Consider the following 27,323-nt stretch of genomic DNA (forward strand, 5'->3'; position numbering starts at 1 on the left):
ATCTGTGGCCATGGGTTGAACGCCATGACAACTTCAGTTCTGCATCCCTGACCTTGCCTGCCAAGCATCCCTCTGTCTGTTTCCCTGGTCCCCGCCTTCATCTTCTCCAGATGGGTCACCCTGCCTTTAGCCCCTCTGCCTCGTGGTCAGGAGATCTTTCTAACAGGCAGTTCTGGTAATGCCACCTTCCTGATTAAAATTTTCCAGTGGTTCATTGTGCAATAAAATGTGAGCTCCTTGCCTTTTTCAGCTGCACCCTCCGCTGCTGCACCCTCCGCTGCCCACCCTCAGTCCAACTACTCGTCATTCTCCAAAGATGCTGTGCTCTCTCATGTCCCCGTACCCAGGAACTGACTGTTCCTTCTGGCTGAAAAATGCCCTCTCCTCATCCGTCATCCCTGTCTGCCAAGCAGACTGTTATTCATCCTCCAGAACTTGGCTCACGTCTTCCTTGATTAACCTTGACAGACTTGCAGTCATCTTTCCACTTTCCATTGCCCCTTGTGTCTTATAGCTGGTGTCCCATTGTTTCATGATGGTCTTGTTTCATGTCTGTGGTCTGCTAATCTGCAGCGCCCTGGAGGGCAGCAACTTTGTCTTTTCAACTTGGCGTCTCTCGCCTAGCTCAGTACCTGGACTCCCTATCCCAGACCATTATATACCATGAAGGCAGAGAAGATGCCTTCTTTTATTCACCACTGCTATACCCAGTGTCTGGCTTAAGGCCTGACCTGTAGTAGGTATTCAATTAATATTTGTTGAAAGATGAATAGTGGGTGTTTTTAAGTGTCTAATTGCAATGGTTTAGCCCAGGGATTGCCACTGAAAGGTCCCCGGCATAATCAAACCATGGACATATTCTGTATGGCTTCCCAGTATTTTTTAAAGTTTAAAAATTTGGTACCTCTCCTATTTACCACTGTCTACACCACTCCTGTTATTTTTTGCTCTTAGTCGACTTCCTCATTTGTTACCTGCCTGGTCCTGAGATATAAGGTTGGGGGTACAGAGAGGGAGGTAGTGTATTAGACCACTAGGGCTGCCATAACAAAATATCAATACCACAGGCTGGGTGGCTTAAACTAGAGAAATTTATTTTCTCACAGTTCTGGAGGCTGGAAGTCCAAGATCAAGGTGTTGGCAGGTTTGCTTTCTTCTGAGGTCTCTCTCCTTGGCTTGCAGATGGCCACCTTCTCGCTGTGCCCTCACATGGTCATCCCTTGCTCTATATGTGAATGTATCCTAATATCCTCTTATAAGGACACCATTCGTATTGGGTTAGGGCCCACCCATATGACCTCATTTAACCTTAGTTACCTTTTCAAAGGCCCTATCTCCAAATACTGTCACATTCTGATGTACTGGGGGTGGGCAGGGCCGTGTCAGGTCTTCAGCATATGAATTTAGGAAGGACACTATTCATCTTATGACAGGCAGGAACATGCGCTCTCAGGTACTATGGTCTCTGCCTTGTATCTGACGAGTGTTTTAGAACTCAGGAGCCATCAGAGAGAGCACTTTGCTCACCAAAGCAGAATCTAGATGGACATGCACCCGCTCCAACACCTGATCTCCACTCTGATCACTTTGATCAGGGGATCATATTCATGTTTCCTAAACAACTGACATTTAGGTAAAGTGCCAAGCAGAACTTAGGTGCTTTTCAGTTTGGAAATCTACAGCCTTTCATCCTATTCACTCCAAAAGCTGACGTGTGGGCTGCAAACTGCCTTTGCCAAGGATTGGGTGGACAGTCGAGGGGAAAGCCTTATAATGACATGGCACCACCTCCATTTGCTGTAAGCAAACAGCCAGGTCCTTTATTACCCTTGAAACCAGCACTCGTGACACAAGTTGGACTCAGAAGCAAGTGAAATGCCAACTTTCTGTGGGTCAAAGTTCCTTCAAGCACTATGTTAATCAAAAGCTCAACCTTAGTTAATTAGGCCATTGAGTTGGGAAGAACTTTGGAACAAATGATTACCTAGTTCAACTGCAGGAGTTAGCAGAACTCAGTATTTTGTTTCCCAGAGGTAGCTTGCAGACTTGTGGTCTTTCTTGGAGCGGGTGGGAGTGAGACTCCTGTGGGGTTTTATTCATTCTCGGTGAGTTGTAGCATAATGAAGTCTGCTGTACAGCGCCTAGTTAATCAGATGTATTTAATTAAAGATGAAGGGGAATAGTTAAGGAATATTGCTCATATATGGGCAGAGAAGCTAGCTGCAAAGGGCTTCCAAAGGTAAAGAAATATTAAAAACACTAACAGCTCACAGGGCTTTAAACAATTTGGAGTGTTTGGTGATTTACCCTAAAAGACCGCAATTTAATGTGCCTCTGCAGAAAGACATTTAAATGAATATAATAATCATAGCTGCCCTCCATTGAATGTTTTCTCTCATATGGGGCCCCAAGGGCTTCATATATGTTGTCTTGTTTATTGTCACAATGTCCGTAACAGGTAGATAAACAGGCTCATATTAGATGAGAAAAAGGAGGATCAGAGAGGTTGAGTAAAACGCCCAAGGTCACCCAGCTAGCAAGCAGTAGAGGTGAGTTTTGAGTACGTGGCCAAACCCGTGAGCTTCTCCCCGTTACACCACCTCTTTATACGTTCCTCTTCTCTCCTTGTCGGACTGAGATTTTTTTCCCTTGAATGTCCTTTGGCTAATATCAACCTGAATAGCCTTGTGGAATTGGCAAAAGGACATGACCTATTTTCTCCATGTATGTGAGCCACTGCAGATCTCTTGTACTGACCGGTTATGTAGCTTTCCTTGTAATCCATGCACACACAAAGGTGTGTAGTAATCATAAAACACCATATTTCTTCTTACCGCTTCCCCTCCAACCACTAGCCGTCATTTACTGCACGCTTCTCCTTAGCCATCTCTGGGTCAATAGTGTTATCTTTTCCATTTCAGAGTTCGGGTAAGAGAGGCGTCAGGACACCTCGCATCAGGTCACCTAGCAGAGATCAGCCACTCCTGGGCTCAGTGAGGAGATCTGGTAAGTCATCTGGCTCCATCTTCACTGGGGCTCAAAAGGACATCATTCAGGGGTGCAGAAAAGTAGGTGAACATTACATAGTGACAACCAAATGTTAATCCTCTCTCATTTTTTAAACCAACACATATCGTTTTTTTCTAGGTATTTGCTTAATTTACTAGGCCAGAGTGCCCTGTATGTTTTGTAAGTACCATTGTCCCCAGAAGACTCCCACAGTCAAAAAGAATGACAGAAGCTCTATTTGAATGACTTTGCTTAAAGTCTTTTAATACTGAGTTTTTCCTGTAGTGTTCACTGCATTTCATCAACTGTAGAATACATTTCCCCCCCACAATTTAAAATGTCTGAAGGTGGGATACATCTTATGGGGATTTCGATTTGGTGAAACACAGCATTCCTCTAATAACCCACAAATGACCAGCATTAAGTGTTCTCTGCCTCCCATTTTTCCCAAAGTGCAAGTGCCTTTAAAAACTAAAATTTTTGGTGACTCCATATGATGGTTTTGAGACGAGTGGTCTGTGGACCTCCTAAGCAGTGGTCCTGGCATTCAGAACAACCCATGTGACATCACGGAGCAGCCTCTTAGGCAGCAGGTCCTAGGACCAGATGCTCTTATCCAAAGCCTGGCACCCTTCCAGCTCTCTGCATCATGGGATTTACAAGTCAAATACTCTATTTTAGAATATTTCACTACTATGTCCCCAGAGTGATTTGTTAGCGTCCATTTATGTGTGAATGAGTCCAAATTCACATTCATGTTAAATGCATGGGTAAATAGCATCTTTATAGAGTTAATGCCACAGAATGGACAGGATTCTCCAAGTCACATGGGTCTGATTTATACAGGCTTTAAGATTTGCAGAACCTCTGTATTATAGGGCCCCATGGGTGATAGTACATTAATCCTTAAATCAGTAGTGGTACAGGTAAATTGGTTAACTAAGGTTTTTCCCTGCACCTACTATGTGCCAGGCTCTGTGCCAGGTACTGGGTAATTAAGAGATTAAGACAGAAAGGATTGGTTTTCTGCCCCCAAGAACCTGGTCTAGTAGTCAACGCAGACATTAAATAATTGAGTTGTGAGTGGGCTGAAGAAGAATTGCAAGGAGTTAAGGGAGTTTAAAACCAGAGGACCTACTCTGAATGTCAGTGGGAGGAGTGACCATTGGTGAAGGTTTCTTGGAATTTAAGTGCTGTTTTAACTGAGACCTGAAGGAGAAGGAAGGAGTGGTTTACTAGGCAGAGGGCAACTAGGGGCAGGTGGTAGTGACTTATCAAATGAGGAGCAGCTGGAGGGTTTCAACTTGGGCCGGCGAGTGTCAGGTTCAAGGAATAAGCATGATCCTAATGGGGAAAGAGGTAGAGGGAAAGTGGCTTCAGATGAACAGACGTCTGTCCTAAAATAAGGATTTAGTCACGTTTCTTGAAGAATCTTTAAAAGCCCTCAAGAGATTTTTTGTTTTTGTGGTTCAGACATATATTCTTCCTTCTCTATTAGCATCATTTCCTGGAGCTGGATTGCAAGTCCTGTTTTCCTGCCAATCCTTTGAATTCTCCCCAAATCTATGTTCTTAATTTCCTTCATCTACCCCTTACAGGAAGGTGATCAGCTTCTAGTGAGAGATTGTTTTCATTAATAAATGTGTCCACTTTTCTTTTTCTCTACTTACTTGACGGCATCAGGGAAGGGTGATCACTGATCACTCCAAAAGCCAGATTAAAAAAAAAAATAGATGGTTTAAATAGAACAGACAGAAGCCAGCTACTTGACCCTGCTTCCATTTTGGACCATTATGAGATTCTCAGGTTTTGAAACTTCATGCTCTATGTTCACATTTTCTATCCAGAGTACTGCTAAGCAATTGAGTAACTTAATTGACAGATTCGGAAATTCACACATTCGGAAATTCACACATGTGCATGTACACACATACACATACCATACACAACATGGCACCCAAGTTCCACTGAACTGGCCTTCTCAAGCTTGCTGGTTTCTTAGTCATGAGTGAATTTGATGTGGCCATTTTTGAGAGGTCTGTTGAGTGTAGGCCCACGCTGCTCCCGGGCCCCTTGAACTGTTCTTGCTCTGGGATATCCGCTGATGCTTCAGGCTTCAGTCGTCTTGAGAACTTTAAAAAAAAATGTCAATGCACAGGCCCCGCTCGCTGAGACACTGATTTAACTGGTCTGAGGAGGGACCCAACTATCAGTACTTTTTGAAAACTCCACGATTGAGTCTCATCTATGTCCCGTGTGGACAACCACTGGTTTACACTTTTGCTTATTAACCTGGTGAATGGCTGTGTATTGCTTTTTCCGGAGAGCATAATTTGCGTTCTCTAGTAGCTGTTTTTGGTTTTGTTTTTCCTGTGGTCTGCGAAGATGGTTTGGGCCTTAAAAACCTTTGGGTCCTAGGAAGACTTTGCCACTGCTTGGTGAAGTCCTGTCTGAGAATGGATCCCCTGTTTATACCACCCCATTACATGTCCTGGGAACCACACCTTCACATCCTCGCTACAACACTGCTCAGAATATACAGTTTAATTACTTAACACCTAAAATCTTATAGATTACAGGTGTATCTATAGATACAGGTGTATCTATAAAATAGATACACCTGTAATAGAACCCCAGTTCTATGTTACTATGTTAACCCCAGTTCTATGTTACTGGTACAGCTACTGGTTCTATGTTAGAACAGTACAGTACAGTTACTGTACAGTTACTGGTTCTATGTTAGAACCCCGGTTCTATGTTACTGGTACAGCTTAAAGATCATGGGAACATTTTTGTCTTATGACAACCCCAGCTATCTATCTGTTGTGATGTTCACTTAAAATGAACAGAGACATAACACAGGCACATTTTAGTTCCATTTTAGGTCTGGGGGAAGGTCTTGAAAATGTCATCTGACCTTTACTTAGACACCAATAAGAAGAGATTAAGAAGTTGATCTAGACCAGTCCCTAGATGCTAAAATGCAGAAACCAAGGCTAGGGGTTGAGAGAGAGGAGGCCCACTGAAATAGCCAAGCCTAGAACTCAGGTCCCAGGTCCCTTAACGCTAATGATCTTTTCTCTTCACTCTGCTGTCTCACCTAAAAAAATATTTTGTGGCTTTTCCTCTTTATTCATACTACCACTTTCCTAGTCCTAGTCCTAACTTTATTCCTGAATTATTGCAATAGCCAGGGAAGGGGGGAAAAAAACCAACAAAACCCAGAAGAAACTGCATCAAAATGCCCACTACTGTTGAGTATGAAAGGTAGAGGTCTAGTTTTAATTTTTATATCTGCTTTTCTGTGATTTATACATTTTCTTTACTACACCAGTATTACTTTCCTAAAGGAAAACCAAAAACCATTAGTGGAATAGCCTTCGTACCGGTTTCTGAATGTATGTGTCCATTATGCAATCCTGTTTGTGGCTCGCTATCAGATCAGATTCCTAAAATATGTTTTTCTCCTGTCATTATCCTGCTTAAACCTTCAGGGGCTCCTGTTGCTCTTGAGAAAAAGTCTAAACTCCTGGAATGCAAAGGTCTCCTTAATCTAGCCCCCCTCTTCTGTCTGTCCCCATATCTCCACCTCACCCAGCACAATCCTCCCTTCTGGCCGGGCCAGCATCCCCCTTGTCCTAGAACCAGGAGAACTCTGTCCAGTTCCTCGGATCATGCTGTTCTCCACTTGGAGAGCCCCACACTCTTTGTCCCTTTCTCTTTATCTGTCCAAACGTTGCCTTTCTAAGCTCAGCTCAAGTACTTCCTTCTCCTGTTCACATTTGTCACTTTTTATCTGTATCAAGGATGGCAAATAGGTTTCATTATATATACCAGGTCCAGGCAATTGAAAATAACATTGCATGGGGAATCCTGAGAGCTCATCCCTGCTCAGAGGGGAAGGGTTCTGTGATCAGCAGTGGTTTCTGCCAAAGGCACAATAGGGAGAAGTGACAGAATATTTGTTACCTATCTTCCATCCAGATCTATAACCATTTTTTTAGACCTGTGATGTCCAATACAGTAGCCACTAGTCACATGTGGCTATTTAAGCTAATTAAAATTAAATACCATTAAGAGTTTACTTCCTTAGTCACGAGACAGGCTGGGACCTGGGACCCTTTACTGCAGTGCTTGCACCTGGACAAACGTCTCCTCGAGCAACAAAATACGAAGAAACTATGAGGGACTAAAAATAACTGCAAGCATGTGCAGTTGGGGCAAATTATGAACATGTCACAAAAAGACCAAAACCCAGCTGCCACTTCTGAGGTGCAGGGAGCAAAAGCAGGGTCCTGTGCATGATCCCTGCACATAGCACCACCAAGGGGTGGGCAGACCACCCAAGCCACCGCCTCCGGCCTGACCCACGGATCTGCCCCATCCTCACCCCATTTAAGGGACCAGCTCACCCCACCTCGGGGAGCGAGCAAGGGAACCTATTACCTGTTTTTGCTCCCTTGTGCTATAGCAGGAGTCCCAATAAAGCCTTGCCTAAATTCCTTTTCTGGCCTCTTATCAATTTTTATTGCTTAACGGGTCCAAGAACCCAGGTTGGTAACAGTAGCACTACCCACATTTTAAGTGCTCAGCAGCCACACGTGGCTATAGTGGCCACCATATTGAACAGCAAAGATAAAGAACCATTCTGTCATTACTGGAAGAATCATCAGCTCTGTTTTAGCTGTATAATTACGTAACAATGTAAGACAGAATATATTTGTTTCATGTGTGTGTGCCTTGTTTTCTCAGTGAGCTCAAAAGCTTTTCATGGGCAGGACTCTTCTCTTACACTTCTTTTGTATCCCAGAGCACTGAGCCAGTGCTGGGCATGTATGGAAATACTTTATAAGTATTTGTTGAATTGAATTTTTAGTACTAACTTGGCAATGTGCTGTGAAGTAGAGTAGAAGAATGGGAACTAATTTGGAAATCGGGAAACCAAGTTTCTGGCTCAAGCTCTTCCGCCAGCTAGTATGTAACTTGAAATATATCATTTAACCAAAGTAGGTCATAGTTTCCTCAAATGTAAACAGTTATAGACTAGGCTACATCAGAAGATTTTTCCAGGTTTGGAATTTTGTGATACATATGGAGTGTTCATTTTAAACAGAAATGCACTCATGCACACACACACACACACACACACACACACACACTCAGAATGGAAAACTAGCCTGTTAAAAAATATTCTAGCTTATTTTAAATGCCTTTTATCTAATTTTCTGACTATATAACACTATCATTTGAAGGTTTAATTTCCTGCCAGATCTACAGCTAAATTTTTCTTTGAAGAGGATCATAGCAAAGGGAAGATGCCTCCACAAGTGGAGAATGTCAGACTAGGCAAGTGCGATGGAGAATTAGGTAGCCTTTGTCAGTAAGAAGGCAGTGTAACAGCTGTCTCATGTTACGACAACCAGACTGCATGCAGAAACCTCCAGTTTATGCTGCCCATCCTTTGCCCTTGCTCTAAGTAAGGGATCAGCAAACTATGGCCTGCTCTGCTGCCAGTTTTTGTATGTAGCTAAGAATGGTTTTTACATTTTTAAGGGTTTCCCCAAAAAAAGAAAGAGAAAGAAAAATATGTAACCATATGGCCTGCAGAGCCGAAAATATTTACTATCTGGCTCTATACTAATGGCCAGTGACCGTCATGTACAGATCCAACCACTTTTCAAGGCAGAACGCTTTCTGAGATGTCATAAGGGCCTGTAGCTCAAACACAGTGGGATAAAACTCCCTGTTCTCCAGGCACTGAAGGCAGGGAAAAGCAATGGGCTGGTGGGGCGAAGGCCTGGCCCCATGGCTCCACCGCCTTTGTGTCTGAGGCAGGCAGAGGCCTTGACTCTCAGTGTTCTGAGTGCAAAGCCAGTCCTTGGATCCAGACTGTGCATTCTGGTCTTGACGTTGGAAATTTGATGAGTCACAGTTTCTGGCTGTGTCCTCCTTGACATTCAGCATTCACAAGAATAAATTCTGAGGGTTCCTTGAAGGGGAAAGCTACACTCCTTGGTCACCCAAGCTTATCTGAGGAGGGAGCCGTGCTTGCATCTCAGCTTGTTATTCTTTTTCTTTTTCCTCTCTCTGCAGACACTCCTTTCAGTGCTTGAGTTATCTAGACTGAGTGTGCAGATAGAGAGACTGCTGGAAAGGCAGACCCCGCCACCAGGGCAGGGCTGGGCCAGTATCTGAACTCAGACAGCAGCCCTGCCAGGTGGGCCTGAGGCAAATGGCAAAGTTGACAGTTTTAAAAGTAAAAAATGACTCTTTTACTATTCCTTCAGATGCCCCACAGCAAGGGCCCTTGGGTTTCCCCAAACCCTCTTTCTCCCTTGGCCTGCTCTCTAGGCTCTCACCAAGTCTTGGTTTCTAAAATGCACATCTTTTTTTTTTTTTTTAATTTTTTATTTTTTTAATGCTATTCTTGTCTGCTTACATTCTTTTTATGTATGTATGTATGTATGTATGGCTGTGTTGGGTTTTCGTTTCTGTGCGAGGGCTTTCCCTGGTTGTGGCAAGCGGGGGCCACTCTTCATCGCGGTGCGCGGGCCTCTCACTATCGCGGCCTCTCTTGTTGCGGAGCACAGGCTCCAGACGCGCAGGCTCAGTAATTGTGGCTCACGGGCCCAGTTGCTCCGCGGCATGTGGGATCCTCCCAGACCAGGGCTCGAACCCGTGTCCCCTGCATTGGCAGGCAGACTCTCAACCACTGCGCCACGAGGGAAGCCCCTAAAATGCACATCTTCATTATCCAACACCCCAGTTTTGGCATCTTTTCTTTTCTGATCTACCCTTTTTTTCCCCTCCCCTTGTCTCATTCTCTCCTCCAGGCTAATTTTCAAAGTTCCCTCACCCTTGGCTTCTGGTTACACAACTGCCTTTAGTATAATGTAGTGTGCCTCACATCTAATAAAAATCCAAATTTACAAAACAAAAAAGATTTGAAAGGTAAATCTTCCCTTTGTTAAAGAAATAAAGAAATTTTCCCGAATGAAAGACTAGTATCTCTCTTTCTCCCTCCCTCCCTACCTTATATGTTTATCACTTTCTACATTTCATTATAGCCCTTGGTGATTGGGGGCGGGCCCCTAGTTGGCTGCAAGCAAATTCATGTTTGTATTTGCAGATCATGAGGCCCCTCCTTGCCCCCATGCTGGATCATAAAAAAATTTACTTTCTCTAGTTTGTTTACTGTCAAACCTGAGCTCATTAAATATATCCAGTGGCCTGGGTCATGATCATACAAAAAATAGGACCTTGGCTCACTTACAACAATGGTTGCATTTGCTTCAGTTGGTACAGATTCATTTGGAGAAATTACCAATTTATTCTCAAGGACGATCCTAGCCCAGCACCAAGCTCCCAGCAGCTTCCAGTTAATAGTAATGAGCAGTGCCTGTGCACCATTTCTCCATTCTAGAATTCTCAGCCTGGACCAATGCTGTTGTCATGCCCAGGGAAGCATCCATTAGGAAAGTCTGCTCCGAGTCAAATGCTGATGGCCAGTTCTGGATAGAATTCCCTGACACACAGCCTTGGTTTTCATCATTGCTCTGATAGCAGAACACACAACTATGAGACAGAGAGAAGAGAAGCAACAGAAATCGATTTGCTAAAATTTGAGATGCAAATACGCAGAAAACCCCATCATCTTTGGGATTCTCCATTATTCAGAGTTCAGTGTAAGCCTAATAGTTACAAGCTGAGATTTTGGTGTCTGAGTGAGTGAGTTCCAGTCTTGCCTTCCCCCAATAACTAGCTTTACTTAACTAGGGATCATAATAGTACTTGCCACATAGGATTTTGGAATGATTGAAGAGGTAATATTTGTCAAGAATTTAGTGCTGGGTCTGTTACACAGTGGGTGTTTAATAAGTGTTGGTATTAGTGTGTTAGTACATGTGTGAGGGGCATGGTCTACTGCAGCTTAAACTTTTTTGGGCTTAGCACATCTTAACAGGCAAGTAAAATAAAGGACACTCAATGAGATGTAAACTTCAGATAAGCAATAAGTAATTTTTTGGTATAAGTATGTTCCAAATATTGCATGGATACTTATGCTAAAATATTATTTGTTGTTTATCTGATATTCAGATTTAACTGGGCATCCTGCATTTTTATTTTCTAAATCCGGCAACCCTGTCTTTACATTCTTAAGAATTATTGAGGAACCTGAAGTGTTTTTGTTTATGTGGGTTGTATCTGTTACTATTTACCACATTGGAAGTTCAAACTAAGAAATTAAAAATATTTATTTATTTATTAAGTACTTAAAAAATAATTGTAATTTCTTATGTTAACATAAATGACATTTTATGAAAAACTATATAAAAAGTAGATGGTAGAAAGCACATTATATTTTTGCAAATCTCTTTAATTACTGGCTTGATAGAAGTCAGCTGTATTCTTATATCTGCTTCTGCCTTCAATCTGGTGAGATATGTTATTTTTATCAAGTAAACAAAGAATACTGAGCTTCACAAAGATACGTAGTTGGGAAAGGGAGGGGTATTGTAATAGCCTTTTCAGATAATTGAGAACATTCTTCTTTGATATTAAACCCAAACTCTACAAGAGATAGTTTCTTAAAGATTAGTTGCAGTGTAGAATCTGAAACCATATCAATGAACTTTTCATACTCATATTAAAATCCACTGGTTTATCTTGTACTTTGAATGGATCTTTTACTATGCATGATTCTGTAACATCGTGAATTGGTCATTTGGAAAATATTAGTTTACTAAGTTGTGAAGATGATCCAAATATTGACACATTTCATTATACAATATTAAAAAAAATCACATTTAATAATGTCACAACTAATCTCATCAGAAAAGCATTTAATTATTGGCAAGCTCTCAAGCTCATGGTGGTGAATTCAAGTTCTTCAAAATTTTAACTTTTGCTTGAAAGCTCAAATTTTATCATTGGAAACAAATAGTAATACTATTAGTTGTGTTCTTTGAAGTGACAGGCACACTTCACTCATTCTTCCAGAAATTGTCTACCAAATACCCACGTCTGGATAGCCATAGTTTATCTGTCAGTCATTGCTTCAGGTAAAAATAGTGTTCCATGCTTTCCATGATGAAAGCAGCTGTAGCTCAATCTGTAACTCAGTCACACACATGACTTTCCTTGAGCCTATGATCATAATTTATTATGCAGCAAAAGTGCTTGTACTTGCTTCCCATTTCATCACATAGAATATTGAAAAAGGTATATGCTCAAGACATAATAAAATTAATATATTCCTGCTTCAAGTACATTCTTAAGAAAAACTGCCTCTTAAAAAAAATAAAATAGAAACAACTTCTAGTGCCTGGCAATAAAAAAAATGCTATGATTACTAGTACACATTTGTGCCACTGTCTTATTCTGTGCTGAGGTACCAGCAGTTTTACCTTCTGCTGCCTTTTCATCATTGGTGCAAATGTCAACACAGTGAAAAAAAGGGCAGAAATGTTAGTATTATTATGAAAATAGTTTTGACCTTGCAGACCTCTGAAAGAGTCCTAGGGTCTCCCAGGGGATCCAGGGACCTCACTTTGAGAACTGCTGATCTAGTGGCTGATGTCCCAGTGAAAGACATTGCTGGACAGTGTAGATTCATCACGTGTTCCCCTCATCTGTTCCACCGTCTCCTTCCTGAAGCAGTTTGGGAACACACCAGGGGCTATTGGGACCTTCCTTAGCGTTTGGTTTACGCTGGACTAGGGGACCAGGAGTTTCTGAGGTCTCTCCAGAAAACTGAAGGGGCTTGAGTGATTCAGGGGAGTTTCAAGACCTTTCCAAGATTCTGGGAGGCCTACTAGTTCCAGATAAAATATTCACCTCCTGCTGCTGCTTCCTCTCCTGTCACTAGTGTCTGAGAGAGCGCAAAACTCCTTTCAGAATCTGGAATCATCTTGCAGGCCAAATATATGCTAGACTCGAATATACCTAAGCTAGAGGTGGGCCCCTGGAACTCACAGACACTGTGGAACAGGCCTATGGTGACAGAGCAGCACTTGCCAGAGGTTGATTTTTCTGCCCTAACAGAACTTGGCAGTTAAAAATACTAGGGGCACACCCGCATGCTGGCATACCCAAAACAATAGCACAAAACTCGATTTAGAATTGCCTGGCTGGAAGTGGGAAAATGCTATTATAAAACATTTATATGGTATAGAAGGCACGGTTCTTCCTCAGGGGCACAGAATTTAGTCTCTGAGCAGCAAGAGGTAGATTATTTGAATACAGTAGCACACCAAGGGCTATATATAACACAGGGAATTTTAACACAGCCTACAGTGTTTAAAGTCAAGTATCAAATTTGTGACCATAGGAAAAAAATGAACATAAAGGCTTACGTGAAGTAGGGAAATCCATGCTATCTGGATGGTTTTTGTGGTCAAATGAGGGCCCCAATAATAGAGTTTGTCAAAGTGAGCAGGACAGATTGTCTTGGGGATAAAAAGAAAAGGTGAAAGGGAGGGATTGGGGAACTCAAGGAAAAGGAGTTGAAGAACAGGGCCGAACGGGTTCTCATAGAGTCTAAAAAGCATACACAGGTGGCTCTGGATTTGGGCAACAGACACTTAGTCCCTAGACTGAGCAGGCTGCAGGGTCCTTGTGTCGGGAGAGTGTGGCTCAGGTGAAGAGCAAGGACGAGGATTGGACCTGCTTTGATTCTCAGATCTGCCCTTATTGGCAAAGCGCATGCCCTCGGGCGGGCTCTTTGAACCTATCTCCTCCTCCTTCTCTGTTTGATTAAATTAAATGAGATTGTATATCAAGTACCTGGTAAATTGTAGGCATTTAATCATCATTGGTTCTTGTTTCATGGCGTGACTTGATGGTTAGTTTATTTGCTACCCTGTCTTTATAATCCACTTTTCTCATTCTCTTTGAATACAAAACAAAAACAAAACAAACCTACTACATCAAAACCCTAAACTCTTGGGCCTCCAGGCATTCCTGGAGTTTACTCCATGGAGGCACTACTTTGGATTCTGATATTATGTCTTCACATTTTTTTCCTTCAGAATTCAAATATATTCCTTAACAGTAAGCACTGGACACCATGCTAAGGGTGCAGAGGTGGATACTCTTATGGTCTAGAAAACTTTTGACGTACACACAAATATGCTGGTGCAGTGAGCGTGGCATGGGTACCCAATAAGGAAAGACTCCTATGAAGTGAATAATTATTCCCCAGTCATGCAGCTTTGTCACTTTGGAGATTTGCTTCTCTTGGGTTTGCCTAAAGAAGGGCACACAGGGCCAGCAGTAGCCAGGAGGTGGGTTATGGGGGTCAAGTGAGATAGACCCTAAAAATAGGATAAGAGTTTGACAGTCTAGAGAGAGGAAGAAAGGAGATGAGGAGAAGAATGCTCTGAGAGGGGAATATGCCACAATTAGCAGTGAGACCCGATTAGACCAGGTGGGGACTTTGGGGCACTGAGAAGAGGTACATTTGAGGGTGGGGAGTCGAGTGGTCAGGGCCAGGAACAGCAGTAGGGCAACCCTGGCCTGTCAGGAGAGCCAAGCTTCAGCCCCATGACCTCAGGCCAGCTGTTGAATCTTTCTGGATCTCTCTTTAGTAGAATCTGGATGATAACACATGTGTCTCACCTCCCTCACCGGCTTGTTTGATATATCATGTAAAATAACAGAAGAAACAGGATGATGAGAATAATTGCTGTCCACATCTCTCTCTCAAGGACGCAGGGCAGAAAAGGAAGGAGGGTAGAAAGGGAAAAAAGAAAGAGAAAATGAGAAAAAAAAGAAGAGAGAAGGAAAACGAAAGGGAGGCAGGCAGGTATCTGTGTTAGAGGGCAAGATGAATTCAAGAGGAGAAATGTTGTGAAAGCACAGGCGCTGGCAGCCTGGGCTGGAGGCTGGGGAGGCCCCCTCACCACGCCCCTGAGAGGCAGATAACCGGGCATTTAGGATACCCACCCAAGGCAGATCAGTCATAGCACTAACCTGAGGCATCTGTGATACAAGGAAATGGAAAACAAGATAAGACTTATGTACATGAGATAGGGGGGAGAAAAAAAATGGACAGCAACCCTAAAATGCTTTGAAAATGTGTATATGCCATTTTCTAGGCTCTCAGATTGGGAGTGCTGTCAGTTCTTTGGCAAATCTTTTCTGTTTCTAGACATTTTTACTTTATAGATGAGGGAACAGGCTCAGAGAGGTTAAGTGATTTGCTCAAGATCACACAGCTGGTGTGAAGAAAAGCCATGACAGCAATTCTATGTTCAGTTTTCTTTTTTCCCCACTGGCTATACTAAAGGTATGAAATGCAGAATTCTAAGTATTCCTGGGGACTGGGTTAGGGAGTAGGGCCGAGAGAAATGGTTTTCGTAGTTGCCTAACCTGGCTGTGTGTGAGATTCCAAAGCCAAAGTCACTTCTTTCTTCTCCTCTCTACAGCCTTGGTCTCTTTTCGTGGAGCAGGCTTGATGGTCACTCAATAATTCTGTTTTCTCATTTCTCAGTTCCAAGAGCAGGTAGGTGCAAGCGGCCCACTTGAGCTCCAGACTCCAGCCATGTCCATATGTAGTTTCTGTAAAACCAGGCCCACGATCCCTGGACACCCTCTCTTTTTATCTTGTTAACCCTGGTGGTACCAAGAGGCACCTGACATTCTGGGTATGCTAATAATTCGGTGCCAGCAAGTTTCTGTTATCCTCCAGTTGTAATTGTTAACTCGAATGGAATGCAAAACTTCTGGTTTGGAGCAGAGTTGGTTTTTAACTGTGAATTACTTGAGGGATATGGAAAATGGGGAGTACATTTTGTGTTTTGTGGAAGATGGTTTATGAAAAGCTTTTTTGGAGTCGGATTTGCTCTGAAAAATAGAAATCTACGGTACATGTGTAGTTGCAACGGTGTCTACAGATTCACTGGGGGACTCTACCCTCTGTTAACTCTTGCCTTTAACACTTTTTCATTTAGAAAGCCAAGACTTGCTTGGGGATTAGAACAATGAGCTTATCATAATGCCGCTTTAAACAAAACAGAACACCACACAAAACTCGAATGCTTCTAGTGTTAAGGTTTATTTCTGCGAGCCCTTCCTCTAGCCGCCCTCCATCCCACCCCTTGCAAGTCTGGGATTTTTTTTTTCCCTTAAGGGGAAGTGTGGAAATAGAGCCCGCCTGTTCATTTGCATTATTGCACATCACACGATATCTCTGCGACCATTATATTGTGTTCTCTCAATGGTGTTTGCTCTGAGGGTGGGACTCAAGGCTGTTTAGTGTCTCGTAAAACATTTACCAAAAGCACTGAGCCATGGTTTTGAAGGGCATTCCGTTGCCAGAGCGTGTGGGAGGAGAGAGCGAGCCGGGGAAAGAGCGCTCCAGGTGTTTGGCAGGTACTTGTTTCATAGTTTAGAATTTATACATGTTTAGAATTTCAGATTGCGTACGATTCGGGTTCCCTTCTGCCGAAGGGGCGGGAATGGTGAGGGGAGGAAGGGGGCCAAGTGATTGCTTTGCAAACTCTTATTTTTCCGTAGCCTGGAGTCCCCGGATAATTGTAATCTTCAGTTTCAGTCAAATGTTGTTTTCAGTTTTACTAGGGGGAGGTGTGTGTCATGGAGAAGGAGGTAAAATCTACCTGTGCTTGAGGTTTTCCAGGGGCCTGAATCAGAACTTAGCATTTGCTTTAGCAAAGAATTCGGAACCAGGTGCGGCGTTTCTAGGAGACGACGTGTAACCTTGTGATTTGCGCTTCGTTATATCCCGTGACTCATTCCATGAAAAGCTTTCGCTAAATGGTGGCTCTGGTTGCTTGAAAATACTCAAACTTTCTTTCCTCCCCCATCCCCTACCCCGATTAAAGGTCAGTTTGAAAGACTGCTTCTTATCCTTAAATTTTGTTTTTAGAACGCAGTTGCTAGGAGTAACTTTATATACTGGTCATACATAGTTTTGGAGAAACTAATGACTCAGTATTTCTTGGGAATACTAAGTATTTCTATTCTAGCTTTTTTTTTTTTTCTTTTGTAGAAAATATGAGCGTGTATGGTAAAACTAGAGCCGGAATCAAATGTTTACATTTGATCAAGTGTTAATAATGATATCCTGGACACAGATACCTGGAACTGTGTTATTAGTGGCTAAAACCCAAACAGGAGATAGGAAAATCTAGAAAAAGAATAGCTGCAAAAGATTTCTGTAATGGCCAGTTTCTGGGGAAAGAAGTTGCAGTATAGTCTTTGCGGTGTAACAAGCATATGGAATCTTTAGTCTGTTTGTCTTATGGTGGGAAACCTCAGCATAAAGAGAGAACTAAAGTTAAGATTAGACTGCAAGCGTATTGATTATGAAAGAATGTGATTTGGGTACTCTTTTGCCCAGTGACTCTGGCAGTAAGAAGCTGAGAGTCTTCTGACAAGTTCCCAGTCATTGCAAAATGGCTGGAATAAATGATTGTTTCAAAATTAGAGGAAACTTCCTTCATGGGAAAAACGTCCCTGTGGCTTTGTGTATTTAGGCAAATGGAACTAAATCTAACAACTGTGGAGGGCCAAAGACATCCAGTTCACCTGAGGGAGAGCAGATTTAATTATTTTTATATGAGTATCAGAAAATTGAATTTAGCATTGAGTCATTTCACTACCCCGGCTACTGGAAGTTTATGTAACTTGCCACAATCAGATTAATATTTTTCTTACCTCTTTTAAAATTTCAAAACAGGGGTAAGAATACTTGCTCTCTACTTGTCTGTCCTATAGATACACCTAGATTGCTTAAGAGTCTGTCAAACTTTTGACTTTCAGTGATACCTCATAAATCCAAAATAGACCCTGACCAGTGAAGGAACTCATGTGTTAATTCCACTGTCTCTGAAGTAGATTGATACAGTTTTACGTTTGAAATTTTGTCAGAGGAACAGAAAGACTGGAAAAAATTCTAAAAATAAATCACCTTTAGATACTTGTCATTCCCTGTTTCCCTTTATTTCACTGGGAAAATCCTGTTCAGTGCAGTTCCTTTGTTGGGCTTTTTAAAGTTAGAAGTCCCAAAGATCTGTATGGAATTGTAAGAAACTAAGGTCAGCAAAGGCTACATTTACATCTCTCATTAGGAGTTTTTGCAGTTACATGGTAGTTTGTTAATTGATCAACTCAGATGTCAAATTAAACCCTACGTACATTGGCCCCTATCTCTGGCATTTTAAACTTTGCTGCTATTCCATGTGATATGTTAATAATGCTTCTATATCAGGCTGGCTTTATAAGGCGTATATTTGAGTGAAGTCTCTCCACAAAGATTGTTGTCATCTGTTCTTTCTGTCCTTTAGACTGCAAGTTCTTGGTTTGTAATATGTCTTAGAGGTGAAATCTCCAGGGACAATAATAGGCTCCAAATTAGGCGGTGGTTTGCAACATGCAGTAATGCCCAAGGAGTCACGGTTGTTTTGGCTTGCTTGGACAGAGCTGTCAACGGAAGGTGTGGGTGGGTGACACCCACCTTTTTGGGTGACCATGCCAGGAAAGTCACATTCATGGGAACTTGGGATCAGAACTATGCAGGCAAACTAGAGGAATCATCATAAAGACCTGGGCTATTTTGGGCTGGTTTTGTTTTGGTAAAAACTGAATTTGTATAGGTTAACCCAGCAACGGTTAAAAATCCTTCACTGGTCTAGTAACTCAAGGTCTTGAGTTAAGGCAAAAAACAGTCCTCACAGTAGTCAAAAAATTAATGCCATTATGTCCGTCCGGGCCTCACTCTGTGCCTTTGGCTCTTGGTTTAGACATCTTTCAGTAGAATTCCTGTTTTCTCAGTGCACAATAAATCAGAACTCTTCTTTGTTGGCTAATGATCATTCACTCATTCTACAAGTACTTACTGAGGTCTCATTCTAGGCTAGGTTCTTATCTCTCAGTTCTTAAATGTCCCTTCCTCAAGGTGACCTTCCCAGACCCTCTAAATTAGGTCCTATACCCCTGCCCCTTTAAGTTAGTCATCACCCTTGTTTTATATCAGTACTTGTCTCTTCTGCCAAAAAATAAGTCCCCCTTACATTGTGGATTGCGAGTGTCTTATTCACCACTATATCTCCAGTGCTTAGCACATACTAGGCATTCTAAAGACAGGTACCAGATACATGAATAAATGAGTGAAAGAAAGCAAATGATAAGAACCAGGAAGGTTAGCGGCAGGCATGTGAAAAATAGCCCCTGATAACAGGGAAGGGGCAAAAATTACTGTCACCCAGTTTAGAAGCAATGGCCCCTGAAGCCATCATTTCCTCTCAGCTCAGCTCAACCATATGTTTCTAAGGATAGCCTTGTTTCACCAAGAAGAATGTGCTCAGTAGCGTTTAAGATGATAGTCAGGACTACAAATCATTTTATAAGGATTTTCATCCAAGAAAGTAATAGTTTTCTTACTTAAATGGATACATTCAATTATTTGGAAAATTTAATATATGAGTAATATTTTATTCCTACAATTATGAGGTACCAGTGAATACATTTATCACTTATACAAAATACAAAAAGAGCCTAGAAGAATGCATGAGAGAAAAACTTCCATGTAATGAAATTAAGTCAAGTAAGTGCTTTAGAAAATATTATTTCAAATATTATTTATTCAAGTATAACATAAAGGCAGTAAAATGAACAACTCTTAAGTATACAGCTTGAATTTTTACATACACCTGTGTAACCACCAGTCTTAGTTCAAGGTACAGAACATTTTCAGTGTCCCAGAAGGCTCCCTTGTGCCTCTCCTCCCTGTCACCCACCCTGCTCCAGGTAACCATTATTCTGACTTCTATCACCATACATTAGCTGTTCTTGAACTTCATAAAAGTGGAGTCATATGTATGTGCTCTTTTGTATCCAGCTTCTTTCAACATTACTTCATGTAGCTATAATATATTCCTTCATTGCTGCATAGTATTTCTTTGTAAGAATACACCACAATTTAATAAATTTGGTGGTGGGGGGGATTAAAAACATGACTCTATGAGCTGCAAATTACTCCCTGTGTGTGCCAGCCCTTTCAAGTTAAATGATCTTATAAAAGGTGGGTTGGAAATGTTTTCACCTGAAAGGGCTCAAGGAGAGAAGTCTTTCTGGGAGTGGATTTGCTAAGTACTGTGCATAGGCTGTTTGTTTAAGTGAAACCATCACCCTAGGAGGCGACTCCCACGGTTTGCAGATGAGGAAACTGAGCCTGAGGAAAGTTTCATGACTTCACAGTTGGTCTGAACCAACACGCAAGTGGTTAGTTACAGTAGAGAGCAATCCTGTCCTGGCAGAGACTATGCCAGGTGACTGCTGAGGCTGTGCCACCTCATTAACAAAGACTCAGCTTTTATACAGTAGTGCAGACCTGTGTGCCTCCTGCTGGAAAGCTGGCCATTGACCTGACTTTTCTTAGGTCATTTTCTCTGTCTTTCCCTTCAAAGTTTGTTTTGTTTTGAAAACAAGGGAATTCTTCTTTATGAATAAATTTTTGTGGCTTATGAATTTTTTTTGAGTTGCACATGGTATAATCTAAAATCTATTTAGCAACTATTGAGGTATTTTTTTGTTTGTTTTTTTTTAAATTTTGGCTGTGCCACACCCTGGCCACGGCAGTGAAAGCACCAAATCCTAGCCAGTAGACCACCAGGGAACTCCTTAAGATCAGGTTTCAATATCAATGCATAAAGAAATGTTCAATCACCGTAAGTAAGGTAGGTGAATTTCAAGTCAGAATTGCTGAGAAATTTCCTGGGAGGCAAAAGTCACATCTCTCAATGTGGGGTTTGAAGTGTTTTAAATTCTAACTCCCAGAAGGGTCTATATGTTGAATTATCTGCCTCATTTGATCATCTTGGAAATGAACAAAATTTCTAAATTTCCTTTTCCTTACTACCTTTCTTGATTTTCCATCCTACAAGTATAGGCATTCACAAATGTTCCGTTCTTGCTTCAAAATTTACCAGAAACTTGCTCAGAATGTCCTTCAGTTAGACTAACAAAAGGGAGCATACACCCTTTAGATTTTTTTTTCTAGTTGGGAATAAAAGAGGTTATGTTTTAAATTTTGCATTAATATTGTAAGGCAGATCAGTGTGATCAGGTCATCATTTCAATGAGGCCACGGATAAGCGGCCTCCTATGCCCAGTGGAAGACAAGAGAATACCCTGAGCGTCGCAATCAATTGTTTTAAGTCACTTTTAGAAAAAGCAAGAGATGCCCAGCTTCTTTGCTTCAAAGGTATCATTTTCTCAGTTAGTAGAAATCCCCTTTCATACGGGATGCTTGAAAGCAGTCGTTGAAGATTTGACTTGATTCTTTTTAACTTTATGAACAACCACAGGAACAATATCTTGTATTTGTACACTTTAAAAAATACTTTCCCAAATTTTTATAGTTATCTTTTAAAAAAAATTCTGAGATGTAACATATACCCATTTTGTATATGAGAAAGCTGAAATAGAGAACCTAAGGTCACACACTTTGTTAGTGAAAGAGGTGACATCCAGACTTTTGGCCTCCATGTTGCCACCTCTTCCCACTGCCCATGTTGCCACCCAAGTAGTGTTTGGTGAACTGCATCAGCCATTAAAAATAGCTCTCCTTCAAAACCGTCTTTGGTCTGTGATGCCTTCTCAAATCATACCATTTGACTGTGTACTTACTATGTGTCAGGCATTGCACTGGCTACTATATGTATATTATCCCCAATTCTTGAAACAATCCTGCAAGCTAGGAATCATTAACCCCCTTTACAATTGGGGGAACTGAGTCACTGAGAGCTCAAGAGCCTTGAATAAAGCCACATCATTTAGTAAATGCTGGAATCTGCCTTCACACTCAGATTAGTTTGACCCCAAAGTCCATTCAGTTTCCCCACGCCATCCTGCCTCTCATCAGTAAATAGTGTCTTTCCATTATCTTCTCAATTACAATTGAGACAAGTGCAGGAGCCCTAAAACAAATTGTTGACAAGCCTTAACTCACCTCAACACACCTTCCTGACAAATGGGCATTTTCTTTAGAACTTAACAAAGGCATGTACTGGGTTGTATTCAGTTAAAAAAATTTTTCTTTTTAACTCTTGGAGCCATAGGAAAACTAGATTTGGTTGCCATGTGGTCAAGTGTTGAGTGCAGAGGGTCCTCTCTTCGTCAGTGAGACTGGGGGACCCCTGATGGGGATGCTGGATGAAAGGGCAGCTCTTTGAAAAGGTGATTGGTCCAGGTGATTCTCAAGATCTCTCCAAGTCTCAAGATTGTTGTGTTCTAAAAAACAGTTCCATGATGGAAAATGGGAGAGAAGTGTTCAAAGCCACTGCTTATTTCTCTCCATCGAGTTATTGTTTTCCTTCACCAAACAGCCACGTCTTGAAGTGGAATCAAGTGGTTTCCAGCACCCAAGACAACTATAATGTGGTTGCAGATAGGATGGTCTCAAAGAAACTGAGTCAGCCAGAAAGGTACCTTGGATGCCAGTTGGGTACAAAAAAACACCATCATGAGGTTGACTACATATTGGTCTTGTCCTGTGTGATAAAATCAGAGCCAGCCAGTAGCTGAGCGTTCTGCCCTTCCCAGTGCAGTGGCTTTCTCTGTACGGCACTTTTACTTTTTCGGCAAATTTACCAACCTTCTGGCAGTTACTGTTAGGATTAATTGAGATAACATGCAGTATATGAAAGTATCTGGCACATCATGGGTGATCTTAGTTTGCCTTCCTCTCAAACAGGATTTCCTGGAAGGAAGTTGGCACATGTGAATGGAGCTGGACTCTTACTTAATAGTGAATTCAGTGGATTGAACATTGTCACATAGACTTTCTTCCCCCTTAAGGATTGTGAAACCTCACCATTTAAATTCCCCATTGTTGAAGTGAGGGCGATCTCTGTGTCAATCGCAAATGCAAACTTTGAGTAGAAACAAAACAAAGGCTTTTATTCTACTCCTCTAATTAAATGGCTTCTTATTATAAAGTGTAAGAAATGCCCACTCTTTCATTTTTTAATAACAAATAGTAGAGTAGTTCATAGGCACAGTCCCTGCTGTTGTTTGAATAGCTATGTCAGAGAGAGTAAGATCAGATAATGAGGGTGTTAAACAGGGCATCTGCACACATCACAGATGATTGAATATAATCCCATTCATAAAATGATAAGGGCTTTATTTGCTACATAATAGGATAGGTGTTTTCATTGGAACTTTTAAATGAAATATTTTGTAGAAGATGTCAGGCTCTGAGGAATTGGGGTGCTATAGAAAGAACACTGACCAGGAATCAAGGAATTGATTTATGCCTGGGCCTTCTTCCACCTCATCTGTGACATAGAGAAATTTCTCCATGCTTCTGGCTGCTGTCTCATCTGTGTACTGTCACACTGTATGCCTCTCAGGAGCATTCTGCTGTTTGTGCAGTAAAAGTTTTGTTTTGCTTTTAGTTCTAGGAAATGACACTGATTTGGATATTGTACTGTTATTCTATAGAAAAAAAATTAAATATCTGAAGATTCTGGCCTATGAAGTTTAGTCCAACCCTTCTTTGTCTTTGCCATAAGAAAAATTAAGGAATAAAGCAGAAACTAACACACCATTGTAAAGCAATTATACTCCAATAAAGATGTTAAAAAAAGAAAAAAGAAAAATTAAGGCATCTTCTTATTCTTAAAAGTAAAAAAAACAACAAACAACCTTTTTCATTTTTATAATTTGCCTTCAGAAGTTGACTGTCCTTTGCCCTCCCTAAGCACTTCTTTGGTAAAAAACCTGCTGCATACAGATATTTCACAAATGGCCTATTTCTGGGCCACATAAAAGTGGTGACCAAAATAAGAAATTTGAGTGGAATGTGAACAAATTAAGTTAATAGTGATAATTTTTGATGGGGAAGGATTTTCAACACAAAGAAGTCATTCAGTATTTTATTAATTCAGTATTCTATTCACAAGGTCTTATCATGGAATCTGAGAAGTAAAACAACAGAAAAAAGTAGAAAGGAACAGTCTAATTCACAAAAGAGAAATGCTGGTGTATAACATAAGGAAGAAAGTCAGTTTTGCAAATAACCTGCAAATTAAAACAACAGTGAGGTACCATTTTCCTGCCATGAAAGCCAACTTCCTTATATATGTCTGGTGGCCGCGCAGATTGGTATGACCTAGTAGGGAAAACAGTTTGGTGATATATATCAGGAACCTTAGAAATGCTCAATCCAGTAATCCCATAGATGGGATTCTGTTTGAAAGAAATAATGTAGAAGAATGTAGAGGAACACCACTGAAGAATCAAACACCCAAATTCCCACCCATGATGAGAGAGAGGGTTTACAATTTTATATTTAATTATCCATATTGCCATCTCCTGTCCTCTTTCTTCCCTATGGCCTTTAATAAGAAATCATCTACCCCAATGTGTGTGTGTGTGTGTGTGTGTGTGTGTGTGTGTGTGTGCGTGTGTGTGTGATGTTTCTGTGTTTTCCATGGTGAACACTGATTTTTTTTGTATAATCAGAAAAAGCATATGAAAATGTTATTTCTAAAGATCACTGAAATTCAAACACTCCTGCTGCCCGAGCCACAAGATAAAGAGAGTAAACACTGTCCAAGGTGAAGGGAGCAGAAAGCAGTGACCATGGGAAGAAGCTTTTTGACCTTCCAACTGTATGCTGCTAGTAAGAACTCTTGCACCCTCTGAGTCTTTTCAGAATGCCCAGGACTGGTGTTACTTGTGCCCACAGCTCTCCTCCACTGCCTCCTCCCCAAAGTGCGAGTATGCAGTTCACCTTTCATGAATGATCTTCTTCCGTGATCTGGAGGAAACCTTCTCCTTCCAATTCCTGTCACCCACTGCTGGCCATCAGCAGCCACCAAAACCTCTGCAGACCTCACCTCTCTGTAGCCTCCCTCTACCTTGAGACCACCTTGTAGGGAGGATTCCCCTGCCCAGTGCAGACTCGTCATACTTCTGTTGCATTTGTTCTTCTCTCTCAGCTTTAGGTTCTGATTTCAAGTCTTTGTAGTTCTTGTTTCAAAGACAGGGAGTGAAAGAAGAGGGAAGATGTAAAGGTCAGATTTTAGTCACCGGTTCTGAGCCTGTGATGCAACACTGCCCTACGTCTGTTCAGGCTTAACAAATTCAACTGTTTTCAAGTTCTGTATCATTGAACAGTGACTGGTTCACACAGTCATTAATCTCTCCCCCCCCCACTCCCCGCGCCTCTCCTCCTCTGCCCCGCCCCCCATCAGAGAGATGGGAAAAACATGCGCTTAGCCAGGGCATTCATTTCTCAGCAACACTTGGAGAGTCCTGTCCACTTCCTCATTCATACTTGACTTCTCAGTTCAGACCAGGCTCATTCATTGAATGAAGTTCTGTACTCTTTTCTGAACAGAGTAACAAGGACCAATCAAACAAATATCCTCTGGGAAATAACGTCAACATGATTACAATACAACAGGCGATTTGTCCAATTCGGCAGACCCACCCTAGAAGCCAGACAGGCAGACCTGCTTCAGGCATACCAAAAACAGCTAAAAATGCCCAAACTTGACCTTTGTGTGTATTCATTCTGGTGAGCGGACAGGCCAGAATCAGGGGGTTTTGCTGCAGACCGTGTTAATGCTTAAGACTGCCTGGATGGGAAATTGAGCTGGGGGAAGCAGGAGGTGGGGGAAATAGTATGTGTGTGTGCTGGGGCTTGTGGTGGAGGTGTGTGTGTGTAATTGGTGGAGGTGGTTTTGTGGTTACTTAATATCGGTGTCAGGAAGGGAATTCTGCCTCTGGAAACGAAGAACTAAAAGACTAAAGTAACATCACTTGAGCTACTGAGCTTCATTTGATTCTCACCTGAACCTTTATTGAATCTTGAAAAAGATGACCTCAGATAATTCATAGTGCGTTAAATGATACTGGTGCCTCCTGCTCACCACTTGAATGGAAAAGGCGTTGATTAGCTCCTTGCCCTCTACCAGACTGGATAAAACATTTCTAAGACTTACTAATCGGCCCCAAATCTCTTATTCTTCTGTCTGGGGGCTACCCTATGAATCTAGACCTGTGTGTCCAATACCGTAGCTAATAGCCACATGCAATGCAACTATTTAAGTCTAATCAATTAAATATAAATAAATTAGGTCCTTGTTTGTACCAGTACATTTCAAAAGCTTAATAGCACTTGCTTGGTAGCCACTGTATTAGACAGTGCAGATATAGAATGTTTCCCTCATCACAGAAAATTCCGTTGGACAGCACTGATCAAGATAACCTGTTCAGGATCTGAGAGTATGAAGTAAAGGCCGTGCATCCCTCTACCCTCTGAGATTAGAACGATAAGCAACAGAACTCCTGGATTTGTTTTATATGCCACCCTTATTTCTGCTTTCCACATCTTCTTTGCCATACAACCTTCACTATAACTTTTGTCTTCATGTTATATGAGGTATGTATGGCCTTGGGTTGCAACGATCAAGTTCAAGTTTTGATTATGCTCGAATTAAGACCAGGAGTATTTCTCTGTTTTTATTTTACTCTTCATCATAAATGAAACCATCATCTGATCTCCTGTGCACATTTGGACTCCAAATTAAACCTTCAGTCACCTGAGCTTTTGTTTTATATTACTACTATTTTTTTGACATTGTGGAATTCAGTGAAGAACATAATTGTTCCAGAGCCCAGTTTAAGTACGTATTCCCCTTGCAGACATTTCTTCAAAAACTTAGAACTTGAAATTCATCAACAAGTGAAACCTGAATAAGAGACATGACATAGACCAAACAATAGACCACAGGCCCATAGTCTATGTTTTCTGTGATGGATTTATTACTAAAAAGTTGTGGTTAAAGGGAAATCTAGCAAACCAATCGAGTTTTCAATGTGTTGAGGAAGCAAAAGAGAGTACTGGGGTAGATCATTTTGTAAAGAAAAATATTATTTTGTTACATGACCTAAATCACCTTCTAATTCATCTGTTTGGTAAATTCAGATGCCCATGTGTTGTGTGGTTATCTCAGTAAGGCTTATACCTACATAACCAGTCTGTTTGGACCTCAGATCAGTTCATTAAATACAAAATTAAGTCGAGTTGTTTAGGATCAAGTAGATGAAAATTTTATTGGTTTTATATATATTTATTTATTTATTTTTGTTTGGCTGAGCCACGCAGCATGCAGGATCTTAGTTCCCCGACCAGGGATTGAACTCGTGCCCCCTACAGTGGAAGTGCAGAGTCTTACTGGTTGTATTTTTTAAATGCCACACCTTATGTGTTGGAATTGTTTGGGCCTGGCTGTGGGTTTTTCCTAAAGGTGTTTTAGGAATTCTTTATATACAGA

General features: G+C 41.5%; 1 protein-coding gene across 4 annotated transcripts in view; it reads left to right on the top strand.

Moving 5' to 3' along the window:
- The window catches only part of RBM47 (RNA binding motif protein 47), a 271,935-nt gene that overhangs the window by 173,936 nt on the left and 70,676 nt on the right, over positions 1–27,323 (top strand). For all 4 annotated transcript variants that reach the window (XM_036852163.1, XM_036852164.1, XM_036852161.1 and 1 more), the window contains one exon: positions 2,922–3,006. Coding sequence is in view for 3 of the 4 variants with exons in the window: in XM_036852164.1 (XP_036708059.1) it covers positions 2,922–3,006 (85 nt within the window). In the remaining variant the exon portion in view is untranslated. The remainder of the gene's footprint in view (positions 1–2,921; positions 3,007–27,323) is intronic.

Source organism: Balaenoptera musculus, chromosome 5 (assembly GCF_009873245.2).
Source record: "Balaenoptera musculus isolate JJ_BM4_2016_0621 chromosome 5, mBalMus1.pri.v3, whole genome shotgun sequence".
NCBI lineage: Eukaryota > Metazoa > Chordata > Mammalia > Artiodactyla > Balaenopteridae > Balaenoptera > Balaenoptera musculus.